The following is a 19,704-nucleotide window of genomic DNA, read 5'->3' as shown; positions in this document are numbered from 1 at the left end:
TATGTATGTATGTATGTATGTATGTATGTATGTATGTATGTATGTATGTATGTATGTATGTATGTATGTATGTATGTATGTATGTATGTATGTATGTATGTATGTATGTATGTATGTATGTATGTATGTATGTATGTATGTATGTATGTATGTATGTATGTATGTATGTATGTATGTATGTATGTATGTATGTATGTATGTATGTATGTATGTATGTATGTATGTATGTATGTATGTATGTATGTATGTATGTATGTATGTATGTATGTATGTATGTATGTATGTATGTATGTATGTATGTATGTATGTATGTATGTATGTATGTATGTATGTATGTATGTATGTATGTATGTATGTATGTATGTATGTATGTATGTATGTATGTATGTATGTATGTATGTATGTATGTATGTATGTATGTATGTATGTATGTATGTATGTATGTATGTATGTATGTATGTATGTATGTATGTATGTATGTATGTATGTATGTATGTATGTATGTATGTATGTATGTATGTATGTATGTATGTATGTATGTATGTATGTATGTATGTATGTATGTATGTATGTATGTATGTATGTATGTATGTATGTATGTATGTATGTATGTATGTATGTATGTATGTATGTATGTATGTATGTATGTATATATACACACACACACACACACACACACATACATACACATATATACACATATAAACAATCAAGTCTTTTTACCTCCCCCATCTCCATTGGCGGACAATGTAGCGGGGGGAGGGGGGTACTCCCTTATATAGGCTATATAGGTATGTGCGGCCCCAAAGGGTATGGTTTTTCAGCCGTTTCTGTCATAAATTATAGGGTATTGATTTTGCACTCTAGTCTTAAATTGGGTATGTTTTTTACAAGAAGCTACTTTTTCATCATTATCGATAAGGCCATCAACATAACCCATTAACAACTGTGCCAGCCGCAATGGTCATAAGTAGGGAATCCAATTTTTTTGTCAGATCATAAATAGGGTAGGGAAAATAGCAGATTTTGGTCATAAATAGGGAAAGGCTTTTGCGAAGCAGGCTGCACACCCCCACCCAATTTTTCTGGGAATACCCACCCCCCCACTCTGCCACACAATGTAGCTTGGTGACCATTTTAACCTTGTAAAATGGCAAACCTGCGCAAAATATTAAAACACATACAACAACAACACCCCAGCTCTTAGTCTCCCGGCAAACACTTATAGACTTGTAATGTGTTTCAACTCCAAGAATGCTCAAGTGTGTGGGAAGGGAAGGGAGGAAGGGGAGGGGGGAGGGGGGGGGGAGAGAGAAGGAGAAGGTTATGAAAGGGCATAGGAAGCTTGGCCCACTCCTATGAATTGTTCTTGTTGAAAGAGTGTACAGACCAAAGGGCTGAAAAAATTTTGCACTTCCCCCTTGTTTTGTCATAACTTTAGTTACCTTTCACTACCACATTCCCACTGTTTCTTTTGTTTCTGGATATGCCACAGACCTTGCAGCTTTTTCGTTACCCTGCAGTATAACAATGCCTCAGTTTTTGGTTCTTTTCCCGCATTTAAAACGTCACCCTGTCACTAAGGCCTGATTTAGGTGGCACGCTGCTAGCTGGAGTGAGAGGATTTCACTTAATCATTCACACTTGATCAAAACACCACAGTACCAGAACTAAGAAAATCCTTCCCTCAGTCTGGAATTGTTATACAGAACTTTACGTTTTATTTCTCAACGTCCACAGTTTTGCAGTTTTTAACCTGGAAAACAAAGACAGAACTCTACTGACAAAATATGGTAACATTTTATACAACAGAAGCCAATGGTTCTGACAGATAACATAAAAAATTCATGACATTTCTTGTACCAGTCTAATACTTAATGAAACATTGAACAAAATCTAAGTGTCAGGGTTTCCAGATTGAAGTAACACTACCTTAAGAGTTTTACAAAAAATGTAAGTTTCAGGGGCAAAAGGAATCTCAAGTACACCTTCATGAGACTATTAGTCCAAACAGCAATTTAGTGTCTCGAGTATACCTGGAATTATTTGTTCGTAATAATTATCAAAATAAACAATTTTAGCTTACATGTAATAAATTGTGACTGTGCCTTTGTACATTTATTATTTTCTTACCATATGTTTGATTCTACAATCTCAAACTCATTAACAATTATTTTATCAAGTTTAAACAAAGGAAATCAAGACCGTAATGGTGCTGGGAAATCTGATCTAACTTGACATAGGCTTTTTCAATTTTATTTCTCTGTTTTCTCCTTATAAGTAGTTTTAGTTTCGATTGAGAAGATATATCAAACACTCTTGAAAGACAGTATTTGACCACGTTTCCAGATACCTCATAGTCTGTCAAAAACACTCTGCAGTGTGTCATGTTTTCAACTCTCTTCTTGGCATTTGAAAAATTGTTTAACAACATTTCTTTTACTAACAGACCATATTCATATTCTCAGAACTGGAATGAAACTAGCTTGCAACTGAGGCTAACGTGGGAGTCTTTTCAAATGCAAATGACATTAAATCTCTTTTTAATGATATTCTCCTGCGTGAGCCTCTATTACAAGCTAGTTCAAGTCCAATACCAGGTATAAGAATATGGTCTGTTAAGCCAGTTTTTTTTTTTATGTGGCATAAAATTTTTGTTAAAAGGTGAAAATTGTTGTTGTAAAGTTTTCTGCAATAAGGTCGTAACTAAAGGTTAGTTAATTAACACTGTTATCTGGTTATGATCACCTCAATGTACTTACAACATTATTTTATCAGCTAACATTGGTTTTCACTGACAATTCAGCATCTTGATACAAAGCTATCAAAATTATTTCATATATTTCTGAAATCAGTGTTCCACATAAGTGAGGGGTCTCAGGTAAAAAAAAAAACTGACAAGATCAGCTACATCACCCGACAAATTAATCCAAAATTTATAATGATGTGGTGGGGGCAGTGGGAATTGACCCACTGGAATTCCTTATTGATACCCTGCCTTGAAAACTTATCTGGAACCCTGTGCAGAAGCGGACCAAAGGGGGAGGGTGCAGGGGTGCCCAAACCCCAGGAGATGAAGCCTCCTTCTTTGTATTGGCTTTTAAAATTTGTTCACCCGACCAGTCAGTTATGCCATTCCTTAGTGGTGCACCCCCTCCTAAGAAAAATCCTGGATCCGCCCCTGCTGTGTGAAAGTTCTTTCTCTGTCAGCTGCAACGAACTTGTCTTCAAACAGACTGTAAGTAACAAATTTGTAAATTTTTAGACTGAAGGGCTGGATACAATTAAGGATTAAATGTGATTACAGTGGAACCCTCCCAGTTAATATGGTCACCTCCTTATTACGGCCACTTTTTATTGTCCCAGTGAAACACCCATATATTTTCTTTGCAGCCACCCCGTTAATAAAGCCACTTGAACCAGTTATGTTATGCACAGTTATCTTTCCAGTATTAAAATATTGTATGAACTGATTGAAGTTTCAATTTTTTAAAATTATACTTGCATTCCAGATGCTTATTAGAGAACAGATGTTTAGAGCAATCATGATAATTATCTGTTAAGACATCACTCAATTTAGACCAGTTGTGAAATTTGATCCCACCCGGTTAATGCTTCCACCCCGTTGATACCGCCGAATTTTCATGTCCTGCTGGTGACCGTATTAATGGGGTGTCACTGTAATAGCAGTGCACTGCAATTCTGTGTACATTTGTACATTTTAGGACATTTCTTGTTGTGCGGATACTAATGCAGTATAAGGTCTTAAACTCGAACCTGAACACCAAGAACTTCTTTAAGTTCACAACAGCCATTATTTTATAATAATAATAATAATAAAGAAAAGGATTATTACTTTTTATACTTGTACACAGTATTTGGTTTGATATTAAAGATGATTACCAGTCTGTACTGTGCACTCTGGAGAGTTTGTTTGCGTTTTTTGTTTTGTTTCAGGTAAGAAATCACAAAATATTTTGCAACTACTTACATGAAGTAAATTCAAAGTTTCAAACCAACTGCCATTATGGATGCACAGCAGTCAAAGCTTTATGCTTCGTTCTTCCTCAGATCACTCGATGAAACAACTTCACAGCTGAAAAAATCAATGAAGCTGATGGAAAAAGAATTTGAAAGGCCTCAACGACAAGGTATGTGGTTCATAACGAAAAACATTGATTTGCATTCCATCGATTGAGCTGTTTATAATGTTTATAAACTTTAGGGTGCTGAGACTGTGCAGTACGGACTGGAAATCATCTTTAAGTCCCACTAAGTAAGTGAATTACATATAGTGTAATAATTATAAACAACTGGAAATATCACCCAGTAAAATCTTTCATGATGAACTCCAAATTCTTCTTGAGGTGCATGGCCAGATGGTGCTTGGAGTCTTGTGTCTAGCTGCTGAAATAAAGATCCATTCTTAAAATCATCAGACTCCCACTCTATCAATTTTTAGTATAAATCTACTAGCGTTCTATCACGAATGTCGCTTTCCGATTGGCTACGCTACTCGCTATCTATTCTGTGATAGATAGTGAGTAGTGTAGCAGTGTACCTTTGTTAACAAAATGACGGCCACTTCTTGGTGTTTCTGAAGTGTCTGATGAGGAGGATTTAGATAAAGTTTTGAATGACTAGTAGATTTATACTAAAACAATTAGATTATTTGCTCTCTATTTCTATGCGTGATAGTTGACGAGTGCACCGTTGTCAACTATCACATGATAGAAATCCAGAGCGAATAATCTTATTGTTTACTGGAAATTAATTTCTAGTTGCTAGTTCTCTATTTTTTTCTAGTTGCCTGTCCTTGTAACAATTTACAATATTATTCCACTAAGCTTTTAAGTCTCTTAAACTTTACTTAAGCCTATAGTAATTTTGAAACCACATGACTTATTATAGGAATTATGACATTCTCTTTGAACTTTTTCTTCATTTTTCTATTCACTTTTTGTAATAAATAATTATCACTTGTCAGTTGTTTGTAAGGTCTGTCAGTTACCAACTCAGAAGCTAATTAAAAGCTACTTTCAATAGACTAAATCGATATATTAAAATCCAGCCTAAAACAATAGACCTCAGTACGAGGCTCTGGGGAATAACTACAGAGTTTGTGGGGTTTATTCCCTGGAGCCTCGTGCTGAGGTTTATTGTTTTAGGCTGAATTTTAATATATTGAAATTGGTCTATTGGTCCCTGACCACATCTTAATTTTGTTTTAGTTGTACATTTTTGCCTTTTTTTTTTCCATTTTCATATATTCCTCGTTGATATTGTTAGTAATTTTGTTAAAATCATGTACACACTGCAGGCCTATGATGAGTTATTATTGCCAATAATTAATTTACGCACCACTGATAATCTTAGGCAAAAGAGTCAGCTTCATCTGATGCTACCAGGCTCTGCAGAAAAAATTTAAAAAATTAAAATTATTTAAAAAAAAAATATTTGCCAAAACTGAAAGCTGCCCAAGAAATAGAATTTTTAGGGGAACAACAATGAAATTGTAAGGGAGTTTTAAAGCTGAGAGCTCTATGTTACTCTAACAAGCATGTCTAGGTCATTTTTCCTACAGTGTCTTGAAACATGGGATTTTGAGCACATGAAAGAAAATCAGACAACAAAAACTGTAGGTGAGAGTTTTACAAGAGTGCAAACAAGGCTGATTTTTCATATAAACTAATGTGCATGAGAAAAATACTAAGTAAACATAATAATAATAATGATAATGATAACGATAATGATAATGATAAAAAAAAAATAATGGCAATGATAAAATTGGAAAAAATTAGCTCAGTAGGAAGTTGTTTGATGCAGGTAGCAAAATTAATCATTCCCTAAAATCCTATGTGTGCTAGATGACTTTTTTCGTAAAGTATATTAAATAAATTTTGACAACAAAGCTACTTAGAGTAACATAATTTTTCAGTCACAAACCTCATTGAGAGTCAAAGCTTTTCCTGCCTGAGGCTTTCTCGGACTATCACCAAATGGATCCTCACTCAATACTCCTTTGTCGGCAAAAGGATCACTTATATCGCTGAAAGGATCGTCTGAAGAAAATGCCGCAAAGGAATCGGACAAGTCATTTTTAAATGGATCTCCACTGCCGAATACGCCATTGCCTTTTGCTGGTGTAAAGGCTGCAAATAAATCCTGATTTCCGAATGCAGATGGGAACAGTTCAGAGGGTGGATTTGTGGCTGCAAAAGGATCCAAATTATCGCTTTTGGAAGTGTCACTTGCAGACTTTTGGGGGAAATCAAAGTTTGTGAAAAAATCGTCACTGAATGGGTCAGAGAAGTCCTTGGTTTTCTCTTCTGCAGATGTTTTCTGTGAGTTTGGCCAAGATGCTGCCCAATCAGAATTCCCACCTTCTGCAACACCTTTGCTATTGTCAAACTTCTGATCGAAAAAGTCCACACCAAATGGAGCAGGAACTGCTACAGTCTCATTTGATGAAACATTCGCTGAATTTTCATTCAAATCTACTCTTGGTGGCAAAGCAGGAGGAGGTTTCTTTGCACTTCCTTTCTTTCCTTGACGAGGAGAGTTTGATGACGGTGATCCTGTTGATGTCTGTGAACCAGCAGGGGACATTCCAGTTGAAATTGTCGAGCTTGAGCTTGATGGCCTGGCTGGCAGGGGAGGGGCTGCTGCTACAGGGCGTGGTGGCAGGGGAGGAGGGACAGTGGGAGAAATGGGACGTTCTGAAAAGGTTGGTTTTGAATCCTGAATCACAAGCTCTGAAGGTGCTATGTCTGGATTTTCTTCCGTTTTTCTTTCATCCACAGCCTTTGAGATGGGGCTTTGTTCTTCCAAATGAGTTACGATTTCATCCATTTCTTTTACTTTAGTTTCCTTTTCAAGCTCACCAGATGGCAATTCACCTGATAATTCCTTTGCAAATACAGTATCCTCATTTGCATTGTGAACAGAACTTTCCTTGGTTTCTTCAAGGTCAATCTTCCCAGAGGTAGATGGCGGCACAGGAAAGCTCACTGTCAATTCTTCAAATGGATCCTTGGACAAAGCAGGAGGATCAGGAGACACCCCAGTATTCTGGGCCTCTGTAGTACTTTCTTCAAACTGCGAAGATGACAGAGGTGTAAATGCTCTGTCATCAGGCAACTGAGGCTCATCAGCTGTCTGGGTTTTCTCCTCAGGTTTACTAGGCATGTCATTTAATTGAGGATTGCTGGGTTCAGTGGACTGTGAAATCGGCTGTGCACCATGCTTAGACACACTTGACACTTCGTTAGAAGACTCCACAGTTGATGTTGGAGCAAATGCATCACCAAAAGCTGAAGAGTCAAACTGCGAGTTGTTGCTGTCTCCAGCCATCTCACCAAAGGCATCATCCCAAGAGAAGGCATCTGGCCCTTGACTGGAAGACTCTTTATCAGTTGTGGCAGCTCCACCAAAAGCATCATCCCATGAAACTGACGCCGAAGACTTGGGACCAGTTGCAGAAGTTTCAACATCTTCTGAAGTGAAACTTTCTGTCCAGGAAAACTGACTCTCTGATGTAACAACACTCTGTGTTGCTCCTGGTTGGCTTGCAGCTTTTGTCTCTTCAAATGTATTGTCCCATGCAAAGCTCACAGCTGAATTTTCAACAGACTGAGGCAACCCCTTGGCTTCAACAGTTTTCGCATCTTTACTACCTTCTTGGGTGCGATCCTTTTCGAGAGTAGAGATATCTTTTGGTGGGCAAAACTGCTCTGAGCCAAATGCTGTTTCAAAACTGGTTTCTGAAACAAAACCTTCTGCACTCTCAAAGGTATTGGCTTTTGCTTTAGCATCAAATGAAGAAGCAAACGGATCATCTGAAGGTTCATCTTTTCTTCTGCCATTCTCAACACCTTTCTCCTCAAGATCACTGAATGAGGCATCAAAAGCTGCAAAAGAGGTGGTAAAGAAGCTCTCACTAGCACCTGGGTCTGTTCTTTCATCTACACTTGTAGTGACATCAGATGGTGCAAAGGGATCTGAACTACTTTCAAAGCCTGTTGATGTCTCTGAAACTGGTGGTGCTTTAAATGTGCCTTCCACATTGGCATCACCCTGAGGAGAAAATGCAGTCGATATATCTCCTTGGTTTCCATTCTCCGATGCCTGCTCATTGTCTTGTTCGGCTTTGCCACCCAAGGAAGAGCCTGTGGCATTATTGTCATCAAAGGCAGTAGCAAATTCTGCTTGAAATCCTTCCGCAGTAGCTGTCTGATTTAACAGAGAGCTGCTCCTTGAATGGCCGCTCCTTGTGTCTTGAGAATGAGTTTCTGATGACCCTGACGAGACTGAACCACTTCTAACCACTGACATATCAGCTGATGCCACAGACACAGTGTCTGCTGCTCCTGATTCACCAGGTGCACAATCAAAGACAGAAGGACTGAAGAATGCCATATCATTACTGCTGCTTTCATGGGTGGCGAATGGAACCTCTATTGATGCCTGCGACACTTGATCAGGATCCTAAAAGGACAAAAACATAATGCAATGGTACAATGTGTCACAGGGTGGTGGCCTCATGGTTAGTGCACTCGCCTCTGAATTGAGTGACCTACAGTTGGTTCAAACCTTGGCCAGGGTCATTGCGTTGTGTTCTTGGACAAGACACTTAACTCTCACTGTGACAGTATCTCTCTTCACCCAGGTGTACAAATGCGTACCGACAAAGTTAATGCTGGGGGCTTATCCTGCAATGAACTAGCATCCTGTCCAAGGGAAGGGATAGAAATACTCCTAGTCGCTTTATGCTACTGACACCAGAGATAAGCGCCGGCCTGACAGGCCACTTGGTTATTATGAAGACTTTGCCTTTACCTACAATATATTACATCTCTTTCAAAAATACAGCAAGTAACCCAGATCTCCATGCTTTTTTAGGGCATATAAACTTTGCAGTGCTGCATGCTATATATCATAACCACAGGACATAGTTTTGATCATTTTTTTGCCAACTTTTTAACACGTTTCTGACAGCTTCTGCATGAGTTGGGCAATAGAAGTGCAAGAAAGTCTGTGAAAGACTGAATTGTCAAGTTTCAAGTTCACCCTCTGACAGCTGTCAACTTTGCCCTCTGCACTTTTTGGATTGTTTGATAAACTGAAATTAAAGCCACCAAAACCTTGCAGAAAACATTGGTAAACAACTGTGAAGAATTAATCAGTACCAACTGAAGATAATTTGAAAAAAATTGACAAGTGACAGTGATATGACATGCAGCTAGATACAAAACATAATGAAAAATGGACCCCACTTTAATGGCCTCACTTACTCTACCTCCAAATATTTGGTTCAGTTATGCTGTTGGTTCATGAAGGTCTTTCTTGGCAAGATAACTTGCTAAAGGGCTGACAGATAGAGTGCATCCCAGAGTTTATTAAACAAAGTGACTAAGAACTGCCTACTTCCTGCGCCAGTCTGCTTCAAATTTTCCTCTAGGTCATTTTACCTCAAAGCCTGGTCAATAAATGCAATAAGCAACTACCTCTCTGCATGCATTGCACACCTATAATGCTAGCTGATAAAATATTTCAAGTAACGCACCTTATCCATGGAAGATGGGCTTAAAAGGTTAGATGAATTTGACACATGTGCTTGTGTTGTCTTCTCTCCAACCTTCATATTAAAAAAAAAGCATTACAAAATTAATCATCAAATAAAATTTAAAAAAATAATAATAATAACGCTATTTAGAGAGGAAGCCACATCAGCCTTAGATGGTTTTCAAGCAGGTCCTCTATCCTGGTTGAACTGGAATTTGGAGATGTTGGTTTTTATGGAGCGAGGAAGACTGGAGAACCCGGAGAAAAACCCTCAGAGCAAGGCAAGAACCAACAACAAACTCAACCCACATATGACACCAGGCCGGAATCGAACCCGGGCCACGTTGGTGGGAGGCACGCGCTCTCACCACTGTGCCATCCCTGCTTCCCAAATTTTGAAATCCAATGAATCCCCTGGGAGTCACTTAGTGTTAAATGGAGTACAGGCCATTAATACCATAACCGTTAAATCTATTGTTTAAGAATCCTTGGCAATTTTTGCAATGAACATGATTTCACATGAATTTAAATTAAATGAACTTACATGGAATTGAGGACCAGAATGGGTAACCAGAAACATATTTGGTTAAATTGATGTTTCAATTAGGATAATAAAGCAGACTATGGGTAGTGGTGTTTCCGCAAAATGATCGAGAACTACATTTTATAATTGTTTTCATATTGAGCCTGACATAACACCGTGACTAAAGACATATATTAAGCATTTTACTACACCTCTATGAACTTGCTTTATTAGTAATTTATCACACAATCTAGTAAGTTCAGAGGGCCAGTGACTAAACTCAACCAATCAGATTGTTTCATTGCCAGTTTAGTATTCTTTAAATATTGGACCAGGCACTGTCCTGAATGATCCTGTAATATCGCTCTTGAAGATTTTCAGGTAGTTTCAATCACGTAATAAATCTCTTATTAACCAAGCTTGCTCGGGACAGTACTGGGAAAATATCAGCCCTTAGTGTCTTTCTTGTACATCCGAGTGCAGCAAGGTCCATACTTCCAAGACCTCAGGCTGAAACTCTTCCAGTATAAACCTCTCACTTGGTTAACGATATATGTACAGTATCGTTTCCTATAGGATTCTACACTGTTCACAGCCTCTCTATATTCACACACACAAAAGAAAAAGCGACCGAAACAAGCGCAAGACACACGGGGGTGGAGAGTGGGGTTTGTGAGCAAAGCAAGCAAGAAGAATTTCCATAAGGCTTTACATGGTACAATGTGAGTTGTAGAGATGTGATGCAATGACTGTGCCCTAATGTACTTGTATGTAGCAGTAAATCAAGAAAGGCTGTGCTTTGTGCTAGAACGTCAAATCAGTTTTAATTAACAACACATTACGAATTATTATGTACCACATATTAATGCACTGCTATGGCTTAAAATACCTCAGAATCTTTGTTGTTTTCTCCCAGTAGTGGTGGAAGGGCAGCCTGAACAGGCAGATTCTTTGGAACCTAATTGGACAAGCGCACACAACAACAATAAAATGACTCATTTTGATCTCACTTAATTCATGTACTAGTCATTAAATACTGTATGGATGTAATGACGTCAACTGGGACCTCCTAACTAAGTTACTCAACACTTAATATCAACCAATCACACCAAAACAAATTTCAGCAGAAAGTTGAGCATCAAAGACATTTGATGATCCACAGTAACTCTTGATAGATGTAGACATCACAGTACTTTGCATGCAGTAGAGCATGTTTTCCTTGGTTACATAGCCTTGTCTAAACACGAGGGAGGTTTGGGGAATTTGTGACAGTTGTAAAAACTGGAGACACAGTTGAGGGTTTGTATATTAACTTTTGAGAATTCTCCCAACCCTCCAAGTGTTTAGATGAGGCTATGTAAGCATGGAAAAAGTGTTCTTTACTATTGCTTTTATGAAATATTTCTCAAAAAATGTGCGAATCTAAAACATCACAATCGTGTTGACATATTCTCATCTAAACACACTTATCGACCAATGAGAGTGTGCATAGTAGCTCAGTTATTTTATAAGCTCTCAGATTCAAAATTGCTTACTTCATAATGTGGGTCTTGTTTTGTCGTAGGTGTCACCGGTTCAGCATAGTGCTGATCTTGTGGACTTGCTGCGGCATTTCTGTTGTTACCATTTTTATATGGTACCTAAAATAAGGAAATGTACAATTAATGTTATCCATGAATTTAAATGTTCCAATTATAAAGTTGGTGTTTGTGATATTTAAATTATTGCAGTAGTTTTCAAGTCAATATTTAAGTCTTTTGTTTTGAATACAGGGTTTTTAGTTTCTGCTAGATCTAAGGAATTATAATTTCTTGTGCTCGGCAATGTTTTTTTTTTCAAAAGCATGAGAAGCAAATGTGATATCATTGTGCAATTGAAGCGTTGCACAGAATAAGGCCCCAAGTGACTGTTGATATACAGTAATGTCAACTACCCTTTTGTTTAACAAGGGGATACAAGGCATTCATTCATTCATTCTGTTTATTTTGCCTTTTTACTTAATGTACAGTATTCATAAATGTTTTAATGCCAGGCGAGGTGACCTCTAGAAACCATCAGGCTTTTAGTTGAGGCCACCTCGTATGTAACAATACGCAACAGTGTGCGGCTTTGACAGTTCAGTAATTATTTTACTAAAAACTCTTGCAGTTTTTTCTTAAAATTGGGAAAACTTGACAATGAAGTGATTGTAACAGGAAAGGAATTCCAGATCTTTGGATCTTAGTAAAGAATTGTGAATTTTTTTAGATTAGTCCGGCAATGATGTACACAACAATTATTGGCTGTTCTGGTGCTATAGCCATGAATTCAACTGTTTGTAAAAAACAAGTTGAAAAACAATGGAGGAAACAGGTTGCTATGATACTAGTACATAAATTTAGCTATATGAAACCTGTTGATTTGATAAATGTCTAAAATTCCTAATTTGGAGAATAAAGGAGCAGAATGTGCTCTATAATCTGAATTGGTAATAGCTCGCTCAGCCCGTTTTTGCAAACAATAAATGTGGAAATTTTGGAAGGAGAGTCTTACAGTTTATCAGTAGTCACTTAGGGCTTTTTCCAGGCACCCCTTGACTCGGAAGGTTTCAAAATACAGCACTGTTAAGCATAAATTATTTAGAGAGCTTTATGAAAGTGCTTCTAATCACTTATAATTTATAATAGTATGCTGGCCTAACATGAGCGGTGGAGGCGTGGTTGCCACATGGTTAGTGCACTCGATTCGAGTTTGAGCAGTCAGGGTTCGAGTCCTGGTTGGGTACATTGTGTTGTGTTCTTGGGCAAGACTCTTTCCTCTCACATTGCCTCTCTCCACCCAGGTGTATAAATGGGTACCAGAAAATTTAATGCTGGGGGCTAACCCTGTGATGGACTAGCATCCCATCCATGGGGGAGTAGAATTATTCCTAGTTGCTTCATGCCACAGAAACTGGGATAAGCTCAGGTCTGATGAGACCCTTGGCCCGTATGCAGACTTTATAATTAATCTAATACAAACAGTTCTAACAAGAAATCTGTTTTCTTGGTAGACTCAACATTGAGTTCTCAGACTGACAATGGGGTCGTTTTTTGAGACTTCAATCAAGATTAAGAGCAATGGCAAACATACCTCATAAATGCCATCTGACCCCTGTGGGCTTGGACCTAGAAAATGTTCAAAGAGCAATAAGAAAGTTATATGAGGGCACATCACCGGATATGAATCATTCTTGACGTGTTGCAGCACTTTTCTTGCAAATAGATACTAAAAATGATATTGAAACCCATGGAGCAATTGGCAACAAGTTGCCAAGAAATTAACTGAGCTATAAATCATGGGCAACAATCAAACCAGGGACTGATGGTTAACCAAGCATCTTGTCCACCCAATGGCATCTTCAAAGGTTTGAGAATATTGAGGTATTAGTTTCTAAAAAAAGAATGTTGGACTGTTGGACTGCCATGGCGGGCAAGTCAACAATTTTTTTTTATAAATTAACTTGTTCTTTACTCCAACAAAGGGCTTATGCTAAAAATGCAACCTTAGCAAACTCACTATAACAGTTTTAAAATTTCCTTGGATTTGTGTTTTTGGTCCCAAATTCAACTCCTCCATGCTTTGTAAATAGCCAACTGGTCAGCCTCCTGCCAGTTGGGATTTTAACAAGTTTCTGTTTAATTTACAATACTTGTTTGCATATTTTCAGTGTCCGTAATTAGTACAGTAGTGCTTAACACTTTGACACTACGTAAACATAAAGTGATTTATTTAATATTTACTTTTATCTGTTCATAGAATGATACAGTTGCTTTTAGTTCTAAAATCCAAACTTCAACACCACAAGGTTAAGGTTGGATCATTTCTCCTTTCAAACCTTGCTAATTTAGCAAGGGTAAGTCTGAGGAGAAGCGTCATCTCCATTTTAGTCAAGGTAAAAATATTTAGACAGGAAGTGACATCAGCCTTAGATGGTTTTCATGTGGGTCAGTTCTATCCTGGTTGAATTTTTGTCAAAGGTTCCCCCTCCCTTCCCAAGGAAAATGGGGATCTGTAGAATTTGTCAACATTTAATTCTGTATTATGTTTGGACTTGTGAAAAAAACCAGGGTTACAAAAAGAAATTAATACAAGGTTGCAGGAAATATATTATTATTTACCGTTTGACACCTGAGCTGAATTGGGAACCTTCTTCACTAATCCAGCCTGTTGGCGAAGTTGAAATACAACTTGAAAAAGATCATACAGGGTCCCAGTGACAACTCCAGCCTGTGGAAGAATCAACAACAAAATTATACTCTGAACCCCAGATCAAGCTGTGGAAGCATGGTGACCTAATGGTTAGTATGCTAGAATCTGGGTCAAGTGATCTGGGTATGAGCCCTGGCCAGGATCATTGCTCTGTTTTCTTGGGCAAGACATTTTACTCTAACAGTGCCTCTCTCCAGCCAGGTGTATAAATGGGTACTCTGGCAGCGAATTTAATCCTGGGGGGTAACCTTGCAATGGACTGGCATCCCATAAAGGGAGGGAGTAGAAATACTTGGAGATATGCGGGGATAAGATCCAGCTGTGTGGACCAATGACATGAGGTAGACTTAACATTTTAAGTAGGATAAACTATACTCTAAGTCAGTCTTAGCTGTAGTTACCGTGTTGAAGTTTTGGAGACAACTCTTTCCCTTTCCACCCAGGTGAATAAATGGGTGCTGGAAAACTGCTAGGGATAGCTTGGGGAAGGCATACATGAAGTAATAAACTGTATGCTTAGCAATATATTGATTATAGGATGACTTTCAAAGAAAAGGTTTGTTTCACATTTTCTGCAAGTCTTAAGAGGCTATAAAAGAAAAAACAAAACATTTAGGGTTACAGTGTATCTTTAGAGGTGTCTCACGCCTATCAGATGTACAGTAGTGCATGCAAACCAGTCAGATCTTCCTGACTAAATGCTAAGATCATTTTGGTGCAGATCATATCTGACCATAGTGTAAGATTGGTTGGACAGTGCAACAAAAAAATTTGGTCAGACAATGTTTGATTACTGCTGTTTCAAGCATTGCTCCACTAGTTAAGGATTGAGCACTCAAAACTTAGAAAAACCTGGTATCCAGTACAAGCTACTTGGAGTTAATCACTCACAAACACAAAAAGCTTTCATTACTTACAGATTTTTCTGACTTGATAGCAAACAGCTTGTGTCCAGTGGAGCAAGGTTGGCTGCAAACATACCCAAAGATTTTCTTGTCTTCTGGATCATGTGTTATGAATGATATTTTATTGATAGGATGTTCATGTTGTGCTTTCTGCAATAGAAAATTAAAAACATGGATTAAAACACATCTGTTTTTACAACAAGTTTTAAAATTAGATGAGAGGGTAGCCAAGGGGGGCTGCCCCATTTCATGCACAAATTTTAACACAATTCATGTGTCATACCTACTTTTAGGTACTTTTAATGATGATTTATTCATACATTCAGGAATAACTTCTGTCTTTTCGCTGCTTTACACGCATCATACACTACATGTAATTTTCACTCTCATGGTGAGTCATGCACAAACCCTTTGCCACAGTCAGGACAGAATAGGAGAGATTAGGGCTTGTTTTAATATTTCAAGATTAATTTGTTCCTGCTATAACTAACACTAAATTTTCCCTCCTGGGACTAATGCCACTATTGGTGAAGAAAAATTTAAATGTTCAGGAAAAAAATGGCCATACAAAAAAACAGAAATAAGGTGGTGGAAAACAATGGACATATTAATACATTGTGTACTTAGAAACTCTATCAGTTTGATAAAAATAAAGACAATTCTATTTAAGTACATTTGTATGCAGCACACTCACCTGACTTTTTTCATCTACTATCCTGATGCCTTTTAAAGTGACAATTAGCACAATCTTCTGCTTATGTTCCCCACTTTCTTTATTTAACTTTATTGCATGGACCTAGATTGCAAAACATAATGTTTTATAAACTTGCCTCTATGATTACATCAGTTGTATATCTTTTTTAATCACATAAAATGTTGACAAAGTTGTATACATTTAAGTTTCAGAAAAGATTGATAGTATAATATTTGAGAGGCGGCAAGTGCTTCACAGACAGACAGACAGACAGACAGACAGACAGACAGACAGACATACATATACATACATATACTTTACTTACTCTCGAATTTTAGGTAGCCAAAATTAGCTAATGTCTTTGAGAATATAAATAGATGGACAAAAGAAAGACACACATGCCAAATAAATAGACAGGCAATCAAATGGCAGACAGCCACACAGACAGAGAAAACAGTTTGTGGATAATGTGGTTTGCATTATTGGTGGTGAGATGGGTGCAGTGGGAATGATTTTGTGTGTTGGGTGGGGAAGGAGGGGGGGGGGGGGGGAAGAACCTTTAAAATTACTTATGGCAGCCCAGAAGGGTCACCTACCATTTTTATCTTTTTAATGTTTGTTTTAATTTTTGTTTTTGTTTTTTGTCTTTTGCAATTTTGTTTTCGTTTTTATTTCGTTAATTTTTGTGTTTGTTTTTGTTTTTAATTTTTGTTTCCGTTTTTGTTTCTTAAATTTTTGTTTTTGTTTTGTTTTTGTTTTTGTCATCTTTTTTTTTTCCATTCAAAAAAAAGATATAAAAACGGAAACAAAAATTAAAAACAAAAACAAGAATTAACAAAACAAAAACAAAAAACAAAAAAATCAAAAACGAAAACAAAATTGCAAAAGGCCAAAACAAAATCAGTGAGTGTAGACCATCATGCTTTGCTCGCAGTATCCATGACATTTACCGTTGTGTGATCTTTTGGCCGTCAAGCGTAGTCACGCATTGGTTACCATAAACTCTATGGCCATTTCATTGCTTGTCTACTTGTCTTGGGAGAAGAATATAGTAAGTACAAAGGTCACAAAGATTTCAAGTAAAGTCAAGGATATTTCTTCATCAACTTCCTTAATTTGTAAAAAGGTGTTAAGAGGTCGTTGTATAAATAAAAGCATATCATTTTCAGAGCTCTCAAACCTCGCGCAAACGAATGTAATCTTAAGCTCTCACAATGAACTAATTATTGCATGCGCGCCTTCAGAGCTTGCAAGACTTGCCTCATTTGTTTTGAAAGTCTGGCTACGGCCCTAAACTTCTACTGGCTTCAAAAGCAGCGAAGAAATTATTTTCACATTCTATGATGATCGTTTCGTTGTTTGCGTGTTCTGTGTCTTATTTCTATTTTATTGTTTGACGTTCTCGTGTTTGAGTGTGATAGAAACTTGACAGATGCAAACACATTGCATGTGAGCACCTTTTGGCGAAGGAGAAAATATTGGAAGGGACCCATACCTTACTTAGGCCGCCAACCGGTTAGCTCAGCTGGTAGAGCATTGGACTACCGTGCGGGAGGTCTCGGGTTCAAGCCCCAGACCGGACCAACACTCAGGGTCTTAAAATAACTGAGGAGAATATGCTGCCTTTGCAATGACATCTGCAAATGGTTAGATATTCTAGTCTTCTCGGATAAGGACAATAAACCGTAGGCCCCGTCTCCTGCATCTTCACTGTTATGGTCAACAGGGGATGTTAAAGAACCCACACACTCATCATAAAGAGCAGGGCACGAAGTTCCCAGTGTTGTGGTCTGGTCTTTGCCCATTGTGCTGTTGAAATGCTCGGAGACATTAGCTATTAAAGCTACTCTACAATCTGAGGGTAAATAAAGTATACCACTACTACTACTATTACTTAGGCCACTGAGGGGGAACATGAGCATTTGTCACGATATTTGTCTTAGTCCTCAGAATTTCCCTTTCGGTACCCCACACATGAGTGGCAAGACAAGTCCCAAAACAAGTAGACAAGCAATGAAATGGCCATAGAGTTTATAGTAACCGATGTGTGACTACGCTTGACGGCCAAAAGATCACACAACGGTCATGTCATGGATACTGCCAGCAAAGCATGATGGTCTACACTCACTGATTTTGTTTTCGTTTTTGTTTCCATTTTTGTTTTTTGTTTTTTAATTTTTGTTTTTGTTTTTGTTTTGTTAATTTTTGTTTTTGTTTCTAATTTTTGTATGCGTTTTTATTTTGCGTTTCTGTTTTGTTTGAACAGAAAAAAAAGGTGACAATGAAAAACAAAAACAAAAACAAAACAAAAACAAAAATTTAAGAAACAAAAACGGAAACAGAAATTAAAAACAAAAACAAACACAAAAATTAACAAAACAAAAACAAAAACAAAAATCAGAAGACATAAAACAAAAACGGAAACAAAAATTAAAAAAAAAACAAAAACGAAAATGAAAACAAAAATTAAAACAAACATTAAAAAAATAAAAATGGTAGGTGACCCTTCTGGGCTGCCGTAATTACTTCTCTGTAGTGAATGATGGTAGGCAAAATCAATAACTTTAGATTCCTATTGTAGGTTATTTCACGAGCAAACTGAAGTGAACAATTCTTCCCCCTGACTCAACAAACACTCTTGTTTTAATTCTATTTATGGACAAACGACAAAGGCAGACAGTATATAAAGCTGCAGGTTACTTGTTTATATGGAGCCCAGGTCTCAAATTACTATATATATTATGTTTACTAACTATGATTAGAACAGTTAGTGTACCTTTAATTTCTTGATTGCCTCCGCGCACATGGCATCGCCTCTCGCGCTGCTGACATCTGCTGACCCTACAAGCTGTCGAGAAGAGAAAGAGAGAAAGCATAATAACTTGGTCAATCGTTGAAAATTCACCACCGCATAATTTGGGTAGTGTTTTTATTACACTAATTGTTTTATCCCAGATCTGTTTATTATTGTACAAAATATCCCACCAGAGGAGGTAAGCGAGACACCACGCTTCCACGAAATATCAAATTTATGGATAATGGGGGCTCAATTTCACGTTTTTGTGGCATGCAAATCAAGCAAAATCAAATACGAGGCAAATTATAATAGACTCGAACCTTGCACTTGAACTTCACTCCTTCTCCTCGAAAGCGATGGTCATTTATAGGAACTTCTTTTCCTACGCAGCATGAACAAAATAACACCAACAATCAGCTGTTAAATGGTCAATTGTATCAAAAAGATTACACGTACCATTCATGGAAAGAGACAATGGACAACAGAAATCAATTAAGCACTTGAAATCGACTTGCATCGGGCAGGACTGAAATGTCATTCTTAAGAGAATGATTTTATAAATGAGGTGGAAAATGCTTGTAAAATGAACTATTAGAAAATTATTTTTCACATGAAGGCTTGTTTTTCACATCTCTGAGCAACGTAGTTGAAAGGAAGAAAGAAGAGACCCTTTTACCTTTAGCTGCCGCCTTCGCCTTCGGTGCGGCTTTCTTGCTTTTGCCTTTGGCAAGCTTCTCTCCAGAGGACATGATTGCAAAACCGTTTCGTTTAACGCTCCAACGTCAAAAAAACCTACATCACTTGGCTGGAATCTACTGGAACATGCTTATTTTAAAATCTTTCCAGTGAATAACGAAAGAAATCGGCCGAAAAATGGTCAATAGCATCATATCATTCACGGTCGGCCATTTCCAAGCGGTTGCAGTGGTTTTCAGATGTCACTGTGGGGAGAGGGTACAGAAAATTACCGCGAAAAACGAATTACAACTCA

The 19,704-nt window shown here is 37.7% G+C and overlaps 1 protein-coding gene across 2 annotated transcripts; it reads right to left on the bottom strand.

The window, feature by feature from the left end:
- Nucleotides 1-1,698: 1,698 nt before the first annotated feature.
- Nucleotides 1,699-19,637, bottom strand: LOC145467153 (uncharacterized). 2 transcript variants are annotated; one of them, XM_081450698.1, is made up of 13 exons: nucleotides 19,390-19,637; nucleotides 19,034-19,095; nucleotides 18,693-18,764; nucleotides 15,917-16,018; nucleotides 15,235-15,372; nucleotides 14,227-14,335; nucleotides 13,199-13,233; nucleotides 11,623-11,727; nucleotides 10,977-11,045; nucleotides 9,566-9,637; nucleotides 5,947-8,487; nucleotides 5,362-5,411; nucleotides 1,699-4,407 (listed from the first exon to the last, which is right to left on the bottom strand). In XM_081450698.1, the coding sequence occupies exons 1-12, from the start codon at nucleotides 19,460-19,462 to the stop codon at nucleotides 5,373-5,375; spliced, it is 3,417 nt and encodes a 1,138-aa protein (XP_081306824.1). In that variant the 5' UTR covers nucleotides 19,463-19,637; the 3' UTR covers nucleotides 1,699-4,407; nucleotides 5,362-5,372. The 2 variants fall into 2 exon arrangements, with proteins under 2 accessions (XP_081306824.1, XP_081306825.1); XM_081450699.1 differs by having other exon boundaries at nucleotides 1,699-4,404.
- Nucleotides 19,638-19,704: the final 67 nt, after the last annotated feature.

This window comes from Orbicella franksi, chromosome 14 (assembly GCF_964199315.1).
Source record: "Orbicella franksi chromosome 14, jaOrbFran1.1, whole genome shotgun sequence".
Classification (NCBI taxonomy): Eukaryota; Metazoa; Cnidaria; class Anthozoa; order Scleractinia; family Merulinidae; genus Orbicella; species Orbicella franksi.
Note: the sequence above shows the minus strand (reverse complement) of the source record. Positions and strands in the feature narration are given on the sequence as shown.

Bases quoted from the DNA above. Each gene is read 5' to 3' on its own strand.
- LOC145467153 (XM_081450698.1), bottom strand. From the start codon at position 19,462: ATGTCCTCTGGAGAGAAGCTTGCCAAAGGCAAAAGCAAGAAAGCCGCA. The intron at 16,019-18,692 runs GTACACTAACTG...TTTGCAATCTAG, and splicing joins AGGCAATCAAGAAATTAAAG to GTCCATGCAATAAAGTTAAA. The intron at 9,638-10,976 runs GTATTTTAAGCC...TTTAATATGAAG, and splicing joins AAAACAACAAAGATTCTGAG to GTTGGAGAGAAGACAACACA.